This window comes from Populus euphratica, unplaced genomic scaffold (genome assembly GCF_000495115.2).
Source record: "Populus euphratica unplaced genomic scaffold, PopEup_1.0 scaffold855.1, whole genome shotgun sequence".
NCBI lineage: Eukaryota > Viridiplantae > Streptophyta > Magnoliopsida > Malpighiales > Salicaceae > Populus > Populus euphratica.
In genome coordinates this window covers 59,611-76,856 of record NW_011500720.1, presented here as the reverse complement: position 1 = coordinate 76,856, position 17,246 = coordinate 59,611, and the positions used below count along the sequence as shown (strand labels likewise).

The 17,246-nt window shown below is 27.7% G+C and overlaps 1 protein-coding gene across 1 annotated transcript; it reads left to right on the top strand.

Moving 5' to 3' along the window:
• The first annotated feature begins 3,994 nt into the window (after positions 1-3,994).
• On the top strand, positions 3,995-9,250 carry LOC105116124 (peptidyl-tRNA hydrolase 2, mitochondrial-like). Its single transcript, XM_011013332.1, has 8 exons — positions 3,995-4,146; positions 4,256-4,497; positions 4,594-4,652; positions 5,865-5,924; positions 6,037-6,106; positions 6,965-7,034; positions 7,836-7,862; positions 8,830-9,250. Exons 2-8 carry the CDS (start codon positions 4,273-4,275, stop codon positions 8,877-8,879), a joined length of 561 nt encoding a protein of 186 aa, XP_011011634.1. The 5' UTR covers positions 3,995-4,146; positions 4,256-4,272; the 3' UTR covers positions 8,880-9,250.
• Positions 9,251-17,246: the final 7,996 nt, after the last annotated feature.

Below are 17,246 nucleotides of genomic sequence, written 5' to 3'. Positions count from 1 at the left end.
TTGACTTGGTGACAATCCTTATCTTCTCTTGTCTGCCCAAAACGTCATTGATAACGTCAAAATTGGAGCCACTTGAAAACATGAAAGTTGTAGCAAATTGTCTCAGCTTTTCAAGAAAAAAAATGGAGTCATCTGGACTTCTAGAACTCCATATATAGGCCAAATACTAAACAGTGTATAGGCTGTATGACAGATTTGAACTTCTTCATTGTTGCTACAATTCGGACTTGAAAATAGCCTTTTTAAAACCATACCTCCACATGAAAGTTGTAGGTTATGTCTTACCTTTCCATCCATATAAATTAGACCTAAATCCAAGATCTACAACTCCAGATATAACTCAATTACTGAACAGTGTTCCGGTTTGAACTACATCGACATCTCTTTTCTAAGAGAGGTCATCTCTTTGTCCTTTCAATTTCAATTCTTATACTCATCAATCAATCCTTTCATTTATATGATAGGCCTGAATTTAAAATGAACATTTACCACAAATTAAAGATATCTTATATTATTAGATATGTTATTATAAAACATGCTTTAGTTAAGGAGTTATTAATACTTCAAGTGCAAAATGTTGATATAAAACCTTAATAAAAATATACTTTTAAGTAATAATCACTTTTAAATGATTAATCTAGATTTATGTTGTATAATACTTGGTACAACAAATGCTTGACACTTTCATAGTGCATACTATATTGTATAATCGACACCTAAGCTATGAAAAAAACTTAATTTGTTGTTAACATAAGTTATAATCATGAATGCCTGACAACATTTACAAGTATTAGCATTAATTGAATAAGATAACTAATGTAATCATGTTAACAATTTGTAATCTGATTGGAACCTTCTTTATGTGTGGTTTTCAATTGAATAATAAGAGTTTATATTATACTTGTTTGACATACCATTAGTGGATCCTCTAACCTTGACATTTGTTATTATCATTGTTTAATCCGTACATTAATCTTTCATCTCAAAGTTCTCATATATTTCTTCTTCTTTTTTTTTTCTTCGTTTTCTATTATTATTGTTGTTGTTGTTGTTGTTGTTGTTATTGCTGCTGCTGCTGCTACTACTACTAGTATTATTATTATTATTATTATTATTACTATTAGTAGTAGTATTATTACTATTATTGTTGTTGTTGTTGTTATATTATTTTTATTTATAATTTATACAATTAACCTCCCTATGGTTCAACCCTGGTTTTGCTACATTATTTATTATTTCGACACTCCTGTACTTGGAAGAAGACATCAATCTTGTGGTCGTGTCAAACACTCCTAGTTTGATAAATCTATTTATCTAATAACAATTTTTATATATGATTAGAATAACATGTGTGATTAAAATTTGAACTCTATAATAATATAAATAGGTTCTTATACTATTATAATAATGATCAACATTATGTATTTAAATTATATGACTCAATTTATTTATCTAGGTTTTTCTTGTTTTCCATTATCATTCTAGTACATTTAAATTCCTACAATTTATTTTATTATACTCATGTTATTTCTACACATTGATGCTTTTGAAAAATGACATCTCTTTTTTAGGGTTGAAGTTTTACAATCTCACTTCTCATTTAATAAGGGTAGTTTTCTTCACATCATAGGTTAAATGTAAAATTAATTAGCAACATATATTTTGGTATATCTAGTATACATTTAAGTTACTAAATACAGCTCTCTCTCTCTCTCTCTCTCTCTCTCTCTATATATATATATATATATATATATATATATATATATATCAATGCAACATTAAATAAATGTTTAGTGTAAAGGTCAAGATATGAAAAATATGATAATCTACCAATTTCTCATGTTTTAGAAAGTCAACAATAGTAAAGATGCTTAAATATGGGTCTTCATCATTTAATCCATCATTATAACATAGAATTATATTTATATACACTTTTAATATTCAAAATATTATCTCTTATGTTTTCATCGATTCCAATAAAGTCATCACCATTAATTATAAATGGGCATGTTGGTGTATTGATGCCTTATAAAAATATATGGTGATGATTTTATTGGAATTGATAAAAACAAAAGGTATAATACGAGGATATTAAAAGTGTATATAAATATAATTTTGTTTATAATGATGGATTAAATGATAGAGACTTATTTTTAAATATCTCTAATATTAGTTGACTTTCTAAAACATGAGGAATTGGTGGATTATTAAACTTTTTCATAACTAAAAAGTCAATCTCTCTTAATTTCTCAATGTTATCTTTCTTAATTTCTCAATTTTCATTCAATGTTGCTTGGATGAACTTTTATATATATATATATATCTACAATGTCACATTTAATTACAAAAAATTTTAATCAATCATTCATAGTTGCTCTTAAAAAAGAATATTTTATTATCAATTTATAAATATTTTTATTGCTAATATGAGGATTTTTAGATAAAAATAAAAAATGCAATAAACATAATTTATCAAAGCAATATCATGATAGTCAATTAAACCACACAACTCATATGTAATTAGTTGAATAAAATACAAAAGAAGTTATGTTATAATAATTTTTAAAATACATCGGCTTATACATTTATATGGCATATCACAGAAATTTTAAAATCACAAGCACTTTATTATATTCCAATAAATTCTAAGATTATAAACATTATAAATCATACCTTATAAAAAAAGAATATATCCTTACATAACAAGAAATACAACCCAATTTAAGAGTGGTAACCCTAATAGCTTCTTAGTCATATGAACAACCACATTTAATCATAATCTTTGATTAATTTTATGTATTTTTTTTATTGTATATTCAACTCTTTATATGATATTATATTTTTCAAACTTTTATAATTTATAAAAAATTAAATTTAAAATCCATATAAATATTGCCTTTAAATTTTTAAAGCAAACACGATAGTGACAAATTTTAAGTGATGAAAAGGATAATTAACTTTATGAAGTTTCAATTGCCTTAAAATGTAGGCAATCACCCTTTCAAATTGCATCGACACACGCTAGTCTTTTCTTTAATGCGCACTATAATCAATAAACCCTTTTAATTCTAAGGGAATTATCAATAGAAGAGCAGTTATTAGTCTTCCTTTTAGTTTAGTTCCTAAAATCTTTCTCATGTCCATTCCCACCATATTTCTTCTTATGTCAACTAAGTTAAAGGGGTTCTTGCTATTTTTACAACTTACTCAATAAAACCTAATTTAATAACTTGAAAATATAGGAAAACTTTGAATCTCTATCATATTTTTACAGGTCTCTCCCAAACAGACTACTTCTTTTAACCAAAAGTTATACCTATTTAATTTTGATCTAACTTTTTTTTTTATATATATATATATATTGTTAAAAATAATTTTTAAGTTTAAATGTAAATTAATACCCACTATTTCTTTTATTTTGTTTATATAAACTCTTTTAAATAACAATTATTTTTTAGTTATTTTATATACATTTAATTTTTTAAGAGATTTTCTAATTAGTTTGTAATTTTTTTTATGTTTTATATCAATAAATTTTATATTAAAAAATTAAAAAAATTATTTTTAGATAATATTTTCAATACGTGAGACTTTGCATAATATATTTTTTATTATTTTATTTAATCAATTTTAAATGTGTATATTTTTATTATAATTTAATTAAATAAAAAATTAATTATGAACAAAGTTTTTAAACACAACCATTTTAAAGATTCAAATAATGATAATAAATATCTTTATACTCTTAATTTTTTTATTTTTATTTTTATCTTTATATATTATTAATGACTTTTTATATATTTATTATTGCACATAATTCTTAATTTAATATATTAAATATATACATAAGTTTTTTAATTTTAATTTTTAATTTTTTATATAAAAAATAGATTGAAAAAATCTGTATATTTAATTTTTTTACGAAAAAGATCTGACTTCAAATAGGTAGTGTGTGTCTATTTATACACACACACACACACACACACACACCCAAAGCAGCAGCAGCAAACTAGCCAGTGAAAAAATAAAAAGACGACTCGATACGCAGGGTGTAGTCTGCTGGTCTTAACCTAAATTGTAGATGCAGGAGAAGTGCGCATCTCAATTGATCATTTCGTGGCGATCGGTTTCCGAACAACTGCACAGGTGTAGCTTCTCCCCGAACTATGATTCTTATTCTATTTTTCATATTCTTTTAGGCTAAAGTTTTTATATGTATAATAATAATGGTAATAATCTAGGGTTTGAATTGCAGGTAGAGTAATTGAATTGATGGATTTGAATTGGCTTAGTGCCATATTAGTTGGGGCAGGCTGCCTTGCTTTAGGTTACTGCATTGGGACACGCTGCCCTTCTTTCGTCTTTTTAAGGTTAACACCAAAAGTGGTTAAAGACACCAAAACTAACCCTAGTAGTCATCATGGAAACAAGAAAAACAAGTCCAAAGAACCATTTGAGATTGATAAGCTGGCTGATATTCTTGATGATTTCAAGATGGTAATGCCTTTTTTTTCCATGTGAAATATGAAGTATGTCCTTATTACTATTTCTTTATATGATTTTATTTTAATTTCTTTATCCTTTTTAATGTAGGTGTTGGTTGTCAGAAACGATCTTAAGATGGGGAAAGGGAAAATTGCAGCTCAATGCAGGTTGCCTTCTTTATTCTTCTGGAGCTGTCTGTGTTAGCTATTAGTTGGAACAAGGGAGCTGTATCTTACTTTCTTTTTACAGAATTACTCTTCTTTTTCAAAATCTTGTTAGATTTAGACTAAAGAGGCTAAAAAATGACATTAAAATTTGCTAGAGTAAACTAGTTTTAGCTGATACTTGAATTACTTTCTGGGTCCAGAGGCTGTTCTCTTCTCTGTAGAATATACAGACAGTTCTAGAGATAGAAGCAAACAACTTTAAAGATAGCTGATTATTCTTTTTTCGTGAACCCAAATCAATTATGATATCAGTTATTGACATCATTTGTATAACAATTCATCAGTAGAAACTTTATTAATTGATGGTTTGGCAATTGAGAGATTATCCAATTATCAAGAAATCCTATGATGGCTGATTTTCTAGCTTGTTGACCACTGAGACCATCTACTGAATAGCTTCTGTAACTAATTTCAAGGGAACAACCAACTACAGCCTGGTTTTGTGTACAAGTAACATGATAATAAATGATTAAATTGTTTTATGATATTGGCATGTTGGCATATGAAGAACAACATTGAGACATTTAGCGAGTTTAAAAGTGGAAAATTTTCCAAAAGTAAAAATGGCCTTGGCTAGTGTTTTCAGATATGGTTAGTTTGGATTATTTAGTTTTGCAAAAGTTGGGTTACAAATCTGCTTTACTGGGTATGCTGTGGTTCATGGCCTCTTTTGCATCCCAACACCTACCAACTTATTGGATGTTACCTTGAATGTCGCATAACCATATGGCTTATAGAGCCTGTTGAGAAGTTATTGATTTGGATCTATATTTCAGTCTCATTTATTTGTTGAAGCAGTTGCCACCAGGGTCCAGAGGGTCTACTTTTACCCTATTGTTTTGCGACAATTGTTGTCTGATTAAAATATGATCTTAGATACCATATCCCCTTCTTTCACCTTTCCCTTTTCCTTTCATGCACTGAGGCAGATTATTGTTTGTTACTTTGATGACTGTTCGTTCTCTTGATCTTTTAGCAAATAGTTGATTACTCGACACTAACAAGAGTCAAATTTTTGCCATATTCCTTTGAACATGCAGTCCACCTATTCAATGATAGATTAACATTAACAGTCCTCATTCACTTAATTTTCATGTTCTTTTTCTACAATTGAACACTGTTTAAATTTTTGTGATTTGTCATTGGTTTTAGTCATGCAACTTTGGGCCTGTATAAAAAGCTTCTTAACCGAGCACCTAAGGCTTTAAACAGGTACTACACTTGCTATTCTAAATGACATGGCCTTATGGTTATGCTTTTGCTTCTCTCTCTTCTCTTTTTGTGCCACTTCTTCTTCAGTTTCAAATATTTTGCAAATATGCAGGTGGGAGATATGTGCTCAGCCAAAGGTGGTCGTGAAAATTGAAAGTGAGGAGGATATGCTTGTTTTGCAAGTCAGTATGTCAAATTTTTTTGTGTCCCCTCAGTTAATTTCATCAAATTGATACTATGCGATCATTTTTTTTTTTGCTATTTCAAGGAAAAATATTACAGTATCATCTAACTTGTTAGTCTATAAATGGATGACAAATGAATTCCCGATGTGTAGTTTTATATGTTTAAAGCTACAAAAACTTTTCTCCTTTTCTGGACACAGAGATATATCATGGATTTTTTTAGTCTCTGGTTAAAGGAATTTTCCTTTAGCCTTGTTTCAACCATCTTTCTCGATGGCAAGTTTAGGTTTCTAAGTGAATTTTTAAGCTGCCTCTCCCAGCTTATAGCCCAATTCACCACACCTACCTTTGTTTTTACCGGTGCCAATTTGCAGCCTGGTGGTACATTGACCTATTTATCCAATCAAACTGAATATCAGTTGTAGTTGATGTGTGCATCAGATGAGAATCCTAAAAAAATGGCAGACATCAAAATGAACTCAACAAAAATTTGGAAAGTTCGCTTAGCACCTCTTGATATTCTTGGGAATGCATCCCAGTTGAACATCCAAGCTCATATTTGCAGAAAATTTCTCTTTTTAGAGGTTTTTCTCAACCATTGCATTTGTGTTTGCTGTTATGCTAGTTAAATAGGTAAAAAAGATCAACCAGCTTATGATGCCATTTTTTATATATAATTTTAAAGCTTTGTTGGCTGAGACTATTATCTATTTTATTCTGAGTTTGATTTTTCAACTATGACCTTTTATTCTAATGGTTTTAGCGCTGTTCTCCTTTATTTTTATTATGATTTCCATAATTTGTTGTTTATCTGGTCTGATTCATTCTTGACGAATTCATTTTCAACTATTACAGGAGAGGGCAAAATCACTTAAACTACCAACCCATATTACTATTGATGCCGGAAGAACACAGATTGCTCCAAGTGAGTTGCAAAGCTGATTTTTATTTTATTTAGATTGATGATTGCTCATAAAATTTCATTTTTTTGGGAGTATTATTTTTGCCTTGAACTCACTTGGAATGGTTTTTTTTTTTTATGTAATTTAAATTTTAGGAAGAATGGTAATTCATGAGTTTGTAGAATCAAATTAACAGGATGTAGAAAAATGCATTTGAGCTTTAGTTAGTGTGGGGGTGGGAGGCAGTAGCAGGAATTTGGCTAAAAGTTGGAAGCAAGAAACCACTTCAATTTTTTTGAAGCACAAAGCCATTTGGGATATGTTATTACGCTTATAAATTTAGCCATTTGGGATACGTTATTACGCTTATAAATTTCCATAAAGTATTTGTTGTGAAGTTAATGGATTAGAAACTTGGGAGTATCTCAAACCCCAGACAGGCAGACCTATTTTTGACAGTCTAGGTGATCATATTATTGATTCATTGAACATTTTAGCAGTTGCAAGTCTCTAATAATGTGATATTTTTTCTTAAGTTAACATGAGATTTTGATAGTATGCACGTGTTTCTATATTCTAATGGAACAATTGAACAAGTGGAATGGGATTAGCATGTTTCCTTGAAAACTGAGGAAAAACCAAGCTTTCTCGCACTTTGATTTTTTGGTTATGGATGTTGCTCCAAATGCCTGATTTCCTTCTTTAAACTCATTTATACCAAAAAGTCTGTTCCAACAAGCTTGCTATCCAATTTACCTACAGTGCATTTTCATTTGGTCTTTAACAAAAGTTGGACTGAAATTCATTTGTTGCTGTTGATTCAGATTCAAGAACAGTGATGGCTATTCTTGGTAAGAGTTTCCATTCCAGTATGCTTGTGTCATATCAGCTATATGATTTGTCTGTGTTGGATCTATTTGTAGTTTGTTTGTTAAATTTGCTTTACTTTAGATAAAAAATGGTCTATTAAATAGTAAAATTAGATGTAAGAATTTATGAACTACATAATCTAGCTTTCAGAAAATATGGAAATTATGAGCAAAAAGTAGTAAACATACTTTTACGACATTGATAATAGAAAATGTAACTTTTGACAAGTCAGCAAGTTTTTTACTTGAATTTTGTTGTTAACCTTCAAAGTTCAAGTATGTAATTAACTGGAGATATTCGTTGATTCATGGCTTTTTTCATAATAGGATGCTCCCAAATCTTATTTTCCGGAATATATTCAGTGCTATCCTTATATGACTGAAAAACTAACAAGAGAAACGATTTGGTGGGGCCTGCATACTGTAAACTACGCTTCCATTTTTTAAACCTGTCTTTGTAGTCCTTTTTTTCCCTTGTAAATTCTATGATTCCTTGTGCTACTGGTTAAGAATAGGAGTGTGAAAAGAAGCAATGATAATCTGATATTTATTTACCAGTTCAATTTTTGCCTTGAGTTTCAGTAGGTGGTTTTGTTATTCTGGTTTGTCTGTCCATAACTAGTCCTCGGGATTGTTAAATTGGATAAAATTACTTCTCCCATCTTCTTACCAAACAACTGTTGATTTAAATCTGGCTTTAGTTTGGTTATGGTAACATGGTGGCTGACTCATTAAGCAACTCAATGATCTTAAAATCATGACTTTGTCATTTCAAAATATGTGTTTGACTTACATGATTTCTATTTAGCCCACAATTCCGCCAGGAACTTGAAAATGGAAGTGTCTTTCAGATAACAAAAAAGCGAAGTAACCATTGACCTGAAATCATTGTGGCAAGCACCAGTTTTCTTTTCACTGAACTAATTCTTTCCTTCACACTAATATGCAGGACCTGTTGAAGTGGTTGATGATGTCACAGGTGGACTGAAGCTTTTGTAGTAGCTTCTTCATTGAGATGATGACCTTTAAGCCCTACTGACTGAGTTTCCTGAAGATCTCACCGACAATGAATAATGTTATACACATTTGAAGGAAAATTGATCAATCAATATATGAGAAAACCGGTCTGCAAGGCCTTATCAAGCAATTTCATGATCATTACATTTTATAGTACTTTTTGATGGTGGAAAATTTTTTGTAATTGCCCAGCCATGGTGGTGATTGCAGTACTTGGAAGTTATTTGCGCAGAAGATGGGGTAACAATGATTTCCCTTGTTTTTCTTAGCATAAGATTTGGCATCTCTGTTACTTTCTAATTAATTGAAATGTTAGTTTGGTTATTAAGAAGAAAATTGGTTGACTAGAATGAGACAGCATAACCATGTTTTGTGTTTTTTGGGCGTGCGAGCCAAACGGTTGAAAACGACATGTAAGAAGGTAAAAATTCTAGCACTCTTTTTGTCTTTGTAAAAATTGGGGGTTTTGATACTTGGATTCTCAAATATAATCCTGAAATGTGATATTGGTTGAAATGAAAATAGAGTTCATAGGCGCTTTGTGTGCATGATATAATAGAGTTGTTCAAGTTCTTGGAGAAGGATTTTAGTTAATTTCACTCATAAGATGAGGTAATTTCTTTTAGTTTTCATATATACAATCAATATTGCATGGAGAAGGGCTTTTGATATGGGAAGTAAATATAAGAATATTATGGAAACTATAAAAGAGACCAACAAAATAAAATAAAATGAAATAAAAATCTATATGATAAGGAATAATTGAAAGAGAAAAATATAACCCATGAGGGTTGGTTTTTTTTTTCTCTGTTATAGATAATCAGCTACCCAATGCACTTGTGTTACGCTTCAGGTAGGATTTCTAATGCAAGGAAACAAAGTGATGCTGTTATGGATATGTTTTTTGGGTATCATGATTTTAATCAAGAAACAAAAAGATATGCTGTTCTATAATAAAATGAATTGAAAAATATATAAATTGTTAAATAAAATGGGTTGTTAATATTACTAAAAGACTAAAAGTAAAGAGCGGATTTTCCTTAGAAAAAGCAATGAATATGTTCCACCTGTAAATATTTTATTTTGAATGGGTTTTTTGGTTATAGATCAATTTCGGTTGCTATGTCTAAACAATTTTATATTTTTGCTTTTATAAATGCATAATAAAAACACAACTTTTTAAACTTAAATACAAGTGTAAGAAAATATTTTTTTAAAATATATGAAATTATAAAAAGAATTAAAAATATTAATTGTTAATTAAAAAATTAACAAAAATATATTTTTTTTAAATGAGAGAATATATTAATTAAAATTTAAATTAAAAAATAATAATTTTTTTTAAAATTCTAGGCATGTGGCTAATAAAAAAAATTTTAGATGTGTCAGGCTTTTTTAAAAAAAAAAAAATCGAGTAAAACACTATTCAGACAATTATACATGTAAACCCACGAGCATTGTCGATTGTGAATTGCATTGTACAATCAACTTTATTTCTGGTTTTTGTTTTCCTTTAGTTTTTGTCCTTGGATTGGAGCTCTTCGTTTTTTAATTTTTTTCTTGTCCTGTTTTCCTTCCTTTTTTTCCTTTTTTAAGTTTTACTCATTAGTCTAGTGCTCCTGTTATTTTGTCATTGATTTTTTTTTTTTATTATTAGAAAATAAACTGAATCAACTAAGTTATTCATCATAGATTGATTGTTTCTCCTTAATAAAAACACCAGAGCATAAAATGCTTTAGCAGATAAGATGAGATCATCTACTAAGGCAAGTGTCCTATTATCAATAAAATAAAATAAATAAATAAAGTAAAGAGGATGGCATGTCATTTTATGATCACTAAAGGTGACTGAAAATTAAAATTTGAGTTTTTTGATTTAAAAAATTCATTTTCAACTAGTTTTTATTTATAAATACCTAAAAAAATATTTTAGAAACCTCACTAAAAACATTTTCATTCCTAAAACATCTTCTAATCAATTCAAAAATCTAAAATCAAACCAAATTAAAATAAAATATAAGTTTAATATATTTTTCTAGCATATTTAAAAGGTAAAACCACCTTTATTAAATTCCATTCTCAAAAATGAGTTCCATTTACGCCGAGTTCATAATTTTTTGGTCAAAATTTTGTTGAGCAAAGACTTTTTCCCCACTTTTTTTCTAGATAATTTTCTCTCTTATCCTTCAATATTTAGGGATTAAAATATGATAAAAATAAAGTTTTAATATAAAAAAGTTTTGATGTAATAAATGTGATAAAAATAAAGTTTCAGAATGAAATATAAAAAGTCTAAACCATAGGGACCAAATGTATAATTTAAAATTTGAGGGATGAAATTAAAGTTTTTCGTGTCTTTTAACAAAATAGCTATGTAATTTTTCTTGTTACATGTTTTAATTTTCTTTTTAACAATAATTTAAAATTCTATTTGTAAGCTAAAATCATACCAACGTAACCTATAAGGGTGGGACTGAAAAATAAAAAGTTGAATGACCTAAAGGCAATAAATAAATAAATAGAAAGTTTAAGTGATTAAGAAAGAAAGAAATGTTCATACAGAGATGTGAACAATGAAACGTAAGAAGATGGCTAGTGTGTGTAATGAAAAACCGTTCTCTTAATGTATAATTTCATAATTTCAATCCAGGTGGTAGTAAGATTTGTAAGGAAAAAAAAAAGAAAAAAAAAAGAAATTAAAATATCCACGTGCCATTGATTAAATGAGTTCTGAAATATAATATTCCAAAAATAACTTTATATGTTAAAAGTAGAGAAAAAGTAGCTGTGCATTTAAAGTAAAGCTAAAAGAAATCACATTAATTATATTGTGCTTTTGAGTATCTTAGTTTATGAACGCACATGGCACTATATTTTAATTTTATTTTCGAATGACTATAGAATAGAATATAGATATTTTATATTTTGACTCTAAGATTTTCAAGATCTCAAAGATATATGACTACTTCATGATTTTAGTTTAAGCATATCTTTGCCTAGCTTTTGATTTGTAAGACCTTTTGAATTTAACAAATTTTCAGAAATAAAATTCAAATTTAACATCATATACATTCCAATTGTCACTGCCTTTAATCAAATATATCCAAAATGTAAAATAAATTAAAAAAATTCATCCAGTCCTTAAAAAAAGTTATAAACAAAAATTTAGATAAAAATATTGGTGGATATCTTAAATTTGATCATAAAATAAAAAAAATTATATTCCATATTGCGAAAAGAAAATAACAATATGTTTGGAACTCTTTAAATTTAATTTAATTTAGAGGTTTTAATGAAATCTCATCTTTTAATATTTTGGGTATTAAGAACTGGATTTGAAATGGAATTTAATTTCTTAAAATATACAAAATAAATAAGAGACTAACATGTACAAATAAAAAAGAATAAATTAATGTTAAAATTAACTTTTTAAATACCTATATATATATTTTTTTGTTTAGAGACATTTGAAGGAATAAGATGAAAGTGAGGAGGGTAATATAAAAAATAAAATGAATTGAATTTTATCTTTTCTAAACATGTAAATTTAAATTATTTGTTAATTGAATTTAAATTAAATATTATAACTAAATTCAATTATAATAAAAAAATTTTAAACAGCACGTAAATGAATTTTCAACAATAAATAGTAGCTCTTGGCAATAAAAACAATAAATAACCCTCCTTTTTTTTGGCCTTGTATCATCAGCCTCTATACCTTTTGCCTTAAAAGTTGCCCTTTGCTTTCTAAAATCTTCAACGGTTTTAAAACATACCTTACTTTGATATATAGTTTTAGTTGTTATATATAATAAATTATTAACTGATTTGATTATATTATTGTGTTGTCATAGTCCTTACTAGTTAGTTTACCTCTTTTTTTTTTTTTATGATTCAGATCAAAATTTAACTTTTTATTTAAAACATAAATATTGTTAAGAAAAATCTTAATTGCTAAATAAAAAAGTTAACGCATTCCTTTAATTTTATAAATTGAGCATTATATATCTAAATAAATTTTTTAAAAAACTCTTAGTGTTAACTAAAAACTAAATTAGAATAATAACGAGAAATAAATATAGATTAAAATATTTGATTTTATATAGAAAAAACTATTCGATTTTTTAAATTTAATTATACATCAATATTTTTTTAAAAAATAATAATTTAAATTCTATCAAAAAAATAATTTGTAATTTGGTGTTGTAATTTCTTCTTTTCTTATTATTCTGTTTTCCTCAACAACAAAAAAATATAGCTTTTCTATTCAACAAAAAAAATATAGCTTTTCTATTCTATGTGCTTTATTTGATAAAAACCAAAAGCAATTAGAATAAATAAATAAAAAAAATTGAATGATTTTAAATAAGAATAAAAAATATATCTTTCTAATTAAAACCTCTTTATCTAATTAATGCGTTTTCTTATTATTTTTTCACCTAATTATTTTTTAAGCAAAACCTTAATAGAGTCAGAAAAGTAAGTTTTAATAAAAAAAAATAATGTTTTGAAAATGACAATACCAACACATTTAAAAATATAAAAATAATATAATATTCGCAGGATGCCATTGGAAACTATTTAGAGTTTTTTTATATAATTATATGATAATGAGATATGCATAGTATAGCTAATGAATATAATTTCAGAAAAAAACGAAGGACTACACAAAAAAATATTCGTAAATATTATAAAGAAATACTATAATCTTATTTGAAAACCAAGTCAAAATAAAATGATATTTAATAAAAAACTATACTAAATATATTTCTTAATTAATTTACTTTAATGAAATTTAATTAAAATATAAGAAAAAATCATAAAGGCGTTCACAGAAAAGGCCAAGTGCATGGTTTATAGCAAAGTACGCTAGGCGCTCGTAGGATTACATGACTAGCCATCTTTTTTTTCTCTATAAAATTGGTGTATGGCTCGTCCCCTATGTATTTCAAAAAAAAAAAAAAAAAAAAGGGCAAACGGCATTTTGTCTCCAATGACAAACAACATGTTACCTACTAGAGAGCTTTTCAACGGCCTTCAATTGTCGAAAAGTCATGTCTTAATCTCTTGAACCAATAAAACTAATTTCTCATCGTCCAATCTCTTGCAAACACCAAAGAAATAATCTATAAACTTCAATAAACACATATCTAACCTTAAACCAACCTTTAATTGGTTTTTTTTTTAAAAATTACTCTAAATTAAAAAATAATCCTGAATCCTGTTTTACCTTTTCCAATAAGATAAAGGAAAAAAAAAATATCATAATAGAACTCATTGGCTTGTTGATATTAAAATTAATCTTTTTTCTTTTTAAAATATGATTAACTAACAACTTTTGTTTTTCTTTTTTGTTTCGCAATATTTTTTTTTCACTTAAACTTAGAGACTAAAATATAACATAAATGAAGTTTCATATCAAAACTAAAAATCCTAAAACTAAAAGGACTAAAAAATAAGTCAACATAAACACATGAATTATTAGGTGAGAATGAGTTAAACCATGTCATGGTTTTCAGTTTGGTCTCTTGTCTTTTAATTGTGTTTTAATAATACCATATTAAACTATCATGTAATTAAGTTTTGAAATATGATAGAAACCTTTGAACCTTTAGGACAAGCAAAGATAAGAGACCATCAACTTACAAAATACAAAAAATAGCACATTAAAAAATGCAATCAAAATAAAAAAAGCTCAGTGACCAAAACCAAAAACAACTAGCTCTTTTAGTTTATTTTGTAATAATTATGTTCATTTGTGTTGTTTTTAAATAGTAACAAATATCATACTAAATTAAAATGCATAACCCAGATTTTGTATAATTTTTCTCAACTCAATATTCATTTTTATTATTTTTATTGAATGGAATTGCACTTAGAAAATTTATATCTTGAAACTAAAATAAAAAAAAAAGTGATAATTTTTTTATAAAATATATAATATACTATATTTTATTTTTAAATTCATATCAAATTTAAATTATTAATTATTTTCAATTTTTATTCAAAAATACTACTATATCATTTGATTTCGTGATCTTATTAAAAAAAAATCTTTAAGTAAAATATTATGGGATTAAATAATAAATAATTAAACTCCTATACTATCATGAACTTTTGAATAGCTTGAAGGGCCTTGATGTGGGTTATTCTAGGTCTGGGGATGATTTTCTAGATTTTTCTTCTTTTCTATCTTACCAAAGAATAATCAATAGGCATCTCAAGCAGAAGCTTATGATATAAGCTTCCAATTGATTTACGTACAAATAATCTACACTAAAACCATACTAAGAAACTATTATTCAAATTATTTAGTTATAATTTTTCTTTTATTTCTCTCTCATTTTTTTTTTATATTTTAATTTGGTTTTGTATTGACCTGACATTTCATGTCATTTAAATTATATTGAACAATCATATTCATGTAAAATAGACTAATTTCTTTTTTCTTTTTAAATTTTAGCAGAGTGTCGGTTCTTTCAAAAATAATTTTAAGTACATGTTCCTCTTTTTTCTTTTTAAATTTTAGCAGAGTATCGGTTCTTTCAAAAATAATTTTAGGTACATGTTCCTCGTCACAAAGGTGGCTCTAGGCCCACTATTCATCAATTCAAATACACATACACAATGTTTAGATATAAAACTAGTCGCGTTTCAACTTCAAGAATAGGCAAGCATCCTTTCGATTTGTAAGTAATAAGTTAAAATAAAAGATCAAAGCAAAAGATCAATACCTGGGTATGATGGTGAGCTTTCCACAACTAAAGCCAAATCATAGTTGATACCCTTAATTGCAGGGTACTTGGTAATGATCATGTTAAGGATGGAACCATTGCCACCACCCACATCCACCAAGCATTTTATACCTTCAAATCCATCATATATGTCCAGAATTGTCTCCATAAATGTAATGTTGAAACTTTTCATGGAACTGCTGAATAGCTCACAAAATCTTGCATCTTTTTTTAGATATTCTGCCGAATTTATCCCGTGAGCCTTTTCAAATGGAATCCCTCCTTCCAGAACTGCGTCTTTTAAGTGGCAACTGTTGTTTTTTCATAGTGAAAGAAGAAGAAAAATCACAAACTAACTATAGCAACAAACAATTCGGCAACAAAAATATAATATATGAAAAAAGCAATACTTATGAAGTCTCTTACCACATATCCATCATAACCTTGTCACGAATCATAGCTAAAAAGGGACTCAACGATCGTCCATCCTGGTTCCTGGTAAAGTATTTGGCCACAGGTGCTAATCCATATAACCTCTGGGAATGACCATCCTGAATATTCTTGGTGGACACTGAGCAAGTAAGAATAGAATGGCTTGCGAGCAGGCAGAGGTTACGGTCTAGCAGAATATGGGCTTCCGGGTTGTTTTGTGTGGGAAATTGAGCGACAATATCTGGAGCTGAGAGCAAGGCATCAGGACCAGCCTTTTCTATTATCTCAAACACATCTAGCTCTATTGCTGCTTTCAAAACCAGAGGCAGCACTGATGCACTTGAAAGTTGCATAGCATACTGGAGACTGTAGTCTTCCTCATAGGCTGAGGTTGCCATTTGTTTTTGCTTGCAATAGGAAAAGGAAAGGTGTTATTAGCCCATCAATATTGCTAGTAAAACTTTCCACGGTGAATTTTGTATCTCCATCTACAGTAAGAAAACCACGGCTTTTAGTTTATTTGTTCATAAGATCATCACATCACATGTTTATTACAAGCATTACCGGAAAGTATCAAATAGAATAGTAACTTTATTTACATGTCAAGCACTGGTCTTTGCAAAAGTCCACCTAATGAAAACTAGGTGAAATGAAAATGTAGTATCAAGATGTGGGGGATGGGCATGAAGTATGACACGATTAAAAGATTGATATTTTTTTTCAAGTACAGGAGTGTCAAAGTAATAAATAACCTAGTAAGACTGGAGTCGAACTATAAGGAAGTTAATTGTACATATTATAAATAACAATTATAAAAAAAAATAATAGTAACAATAACAACAACAATAATAATAGTAGCAATAATACTACTACTACTAATATTGGTAGTAGTAGCACCAGTAGTAGTAGTAGTAATAATAATAATAATAATAATAATAAAAAGAAGAAGAAGATGATGATGATGATGATGAGAACTTTGAGCTGAATTATTAATGTAAGGATTAAATAATGATAACAATAAATGTCAAGGTTAGAGAATCCACTAATGGTATGTCAAAAAAATATAGTATAAACTCTCATTATTCAATTGGAAACCACACACAAAGGAAGTTCCAATCAGATTATAAATTGTTAACATGATTATATTAGTTATCTTATTCGATTAATGCTAATAATTGTAAAT

Excerpts from the sequence above, each read along its gene's own strand:
- LOC105116124 (XM_011013332.1), top strand. The coding sequence starts at position 4,273 with ATGGATTTGAATTGGCTTAGTGCCATATTAGTTGGGGCAGGCTGCCTT. Across the intron at positions 4,653-5,864 it reads AAAATTGCAGCTCAATGCAG|TCATGCAACTTTGGGCCTGT; the intron begins GTTGCCTTCTTT and ends CATTGGTTTTAG. Across the intron at positions 7,035-7,835 it reads AAGAACACAGATTGCTCCAA|ATTCAAGAACAGTGATGGCT; the intron begins GTGAGTTGCAAA and ends CTGTTGATTCAG.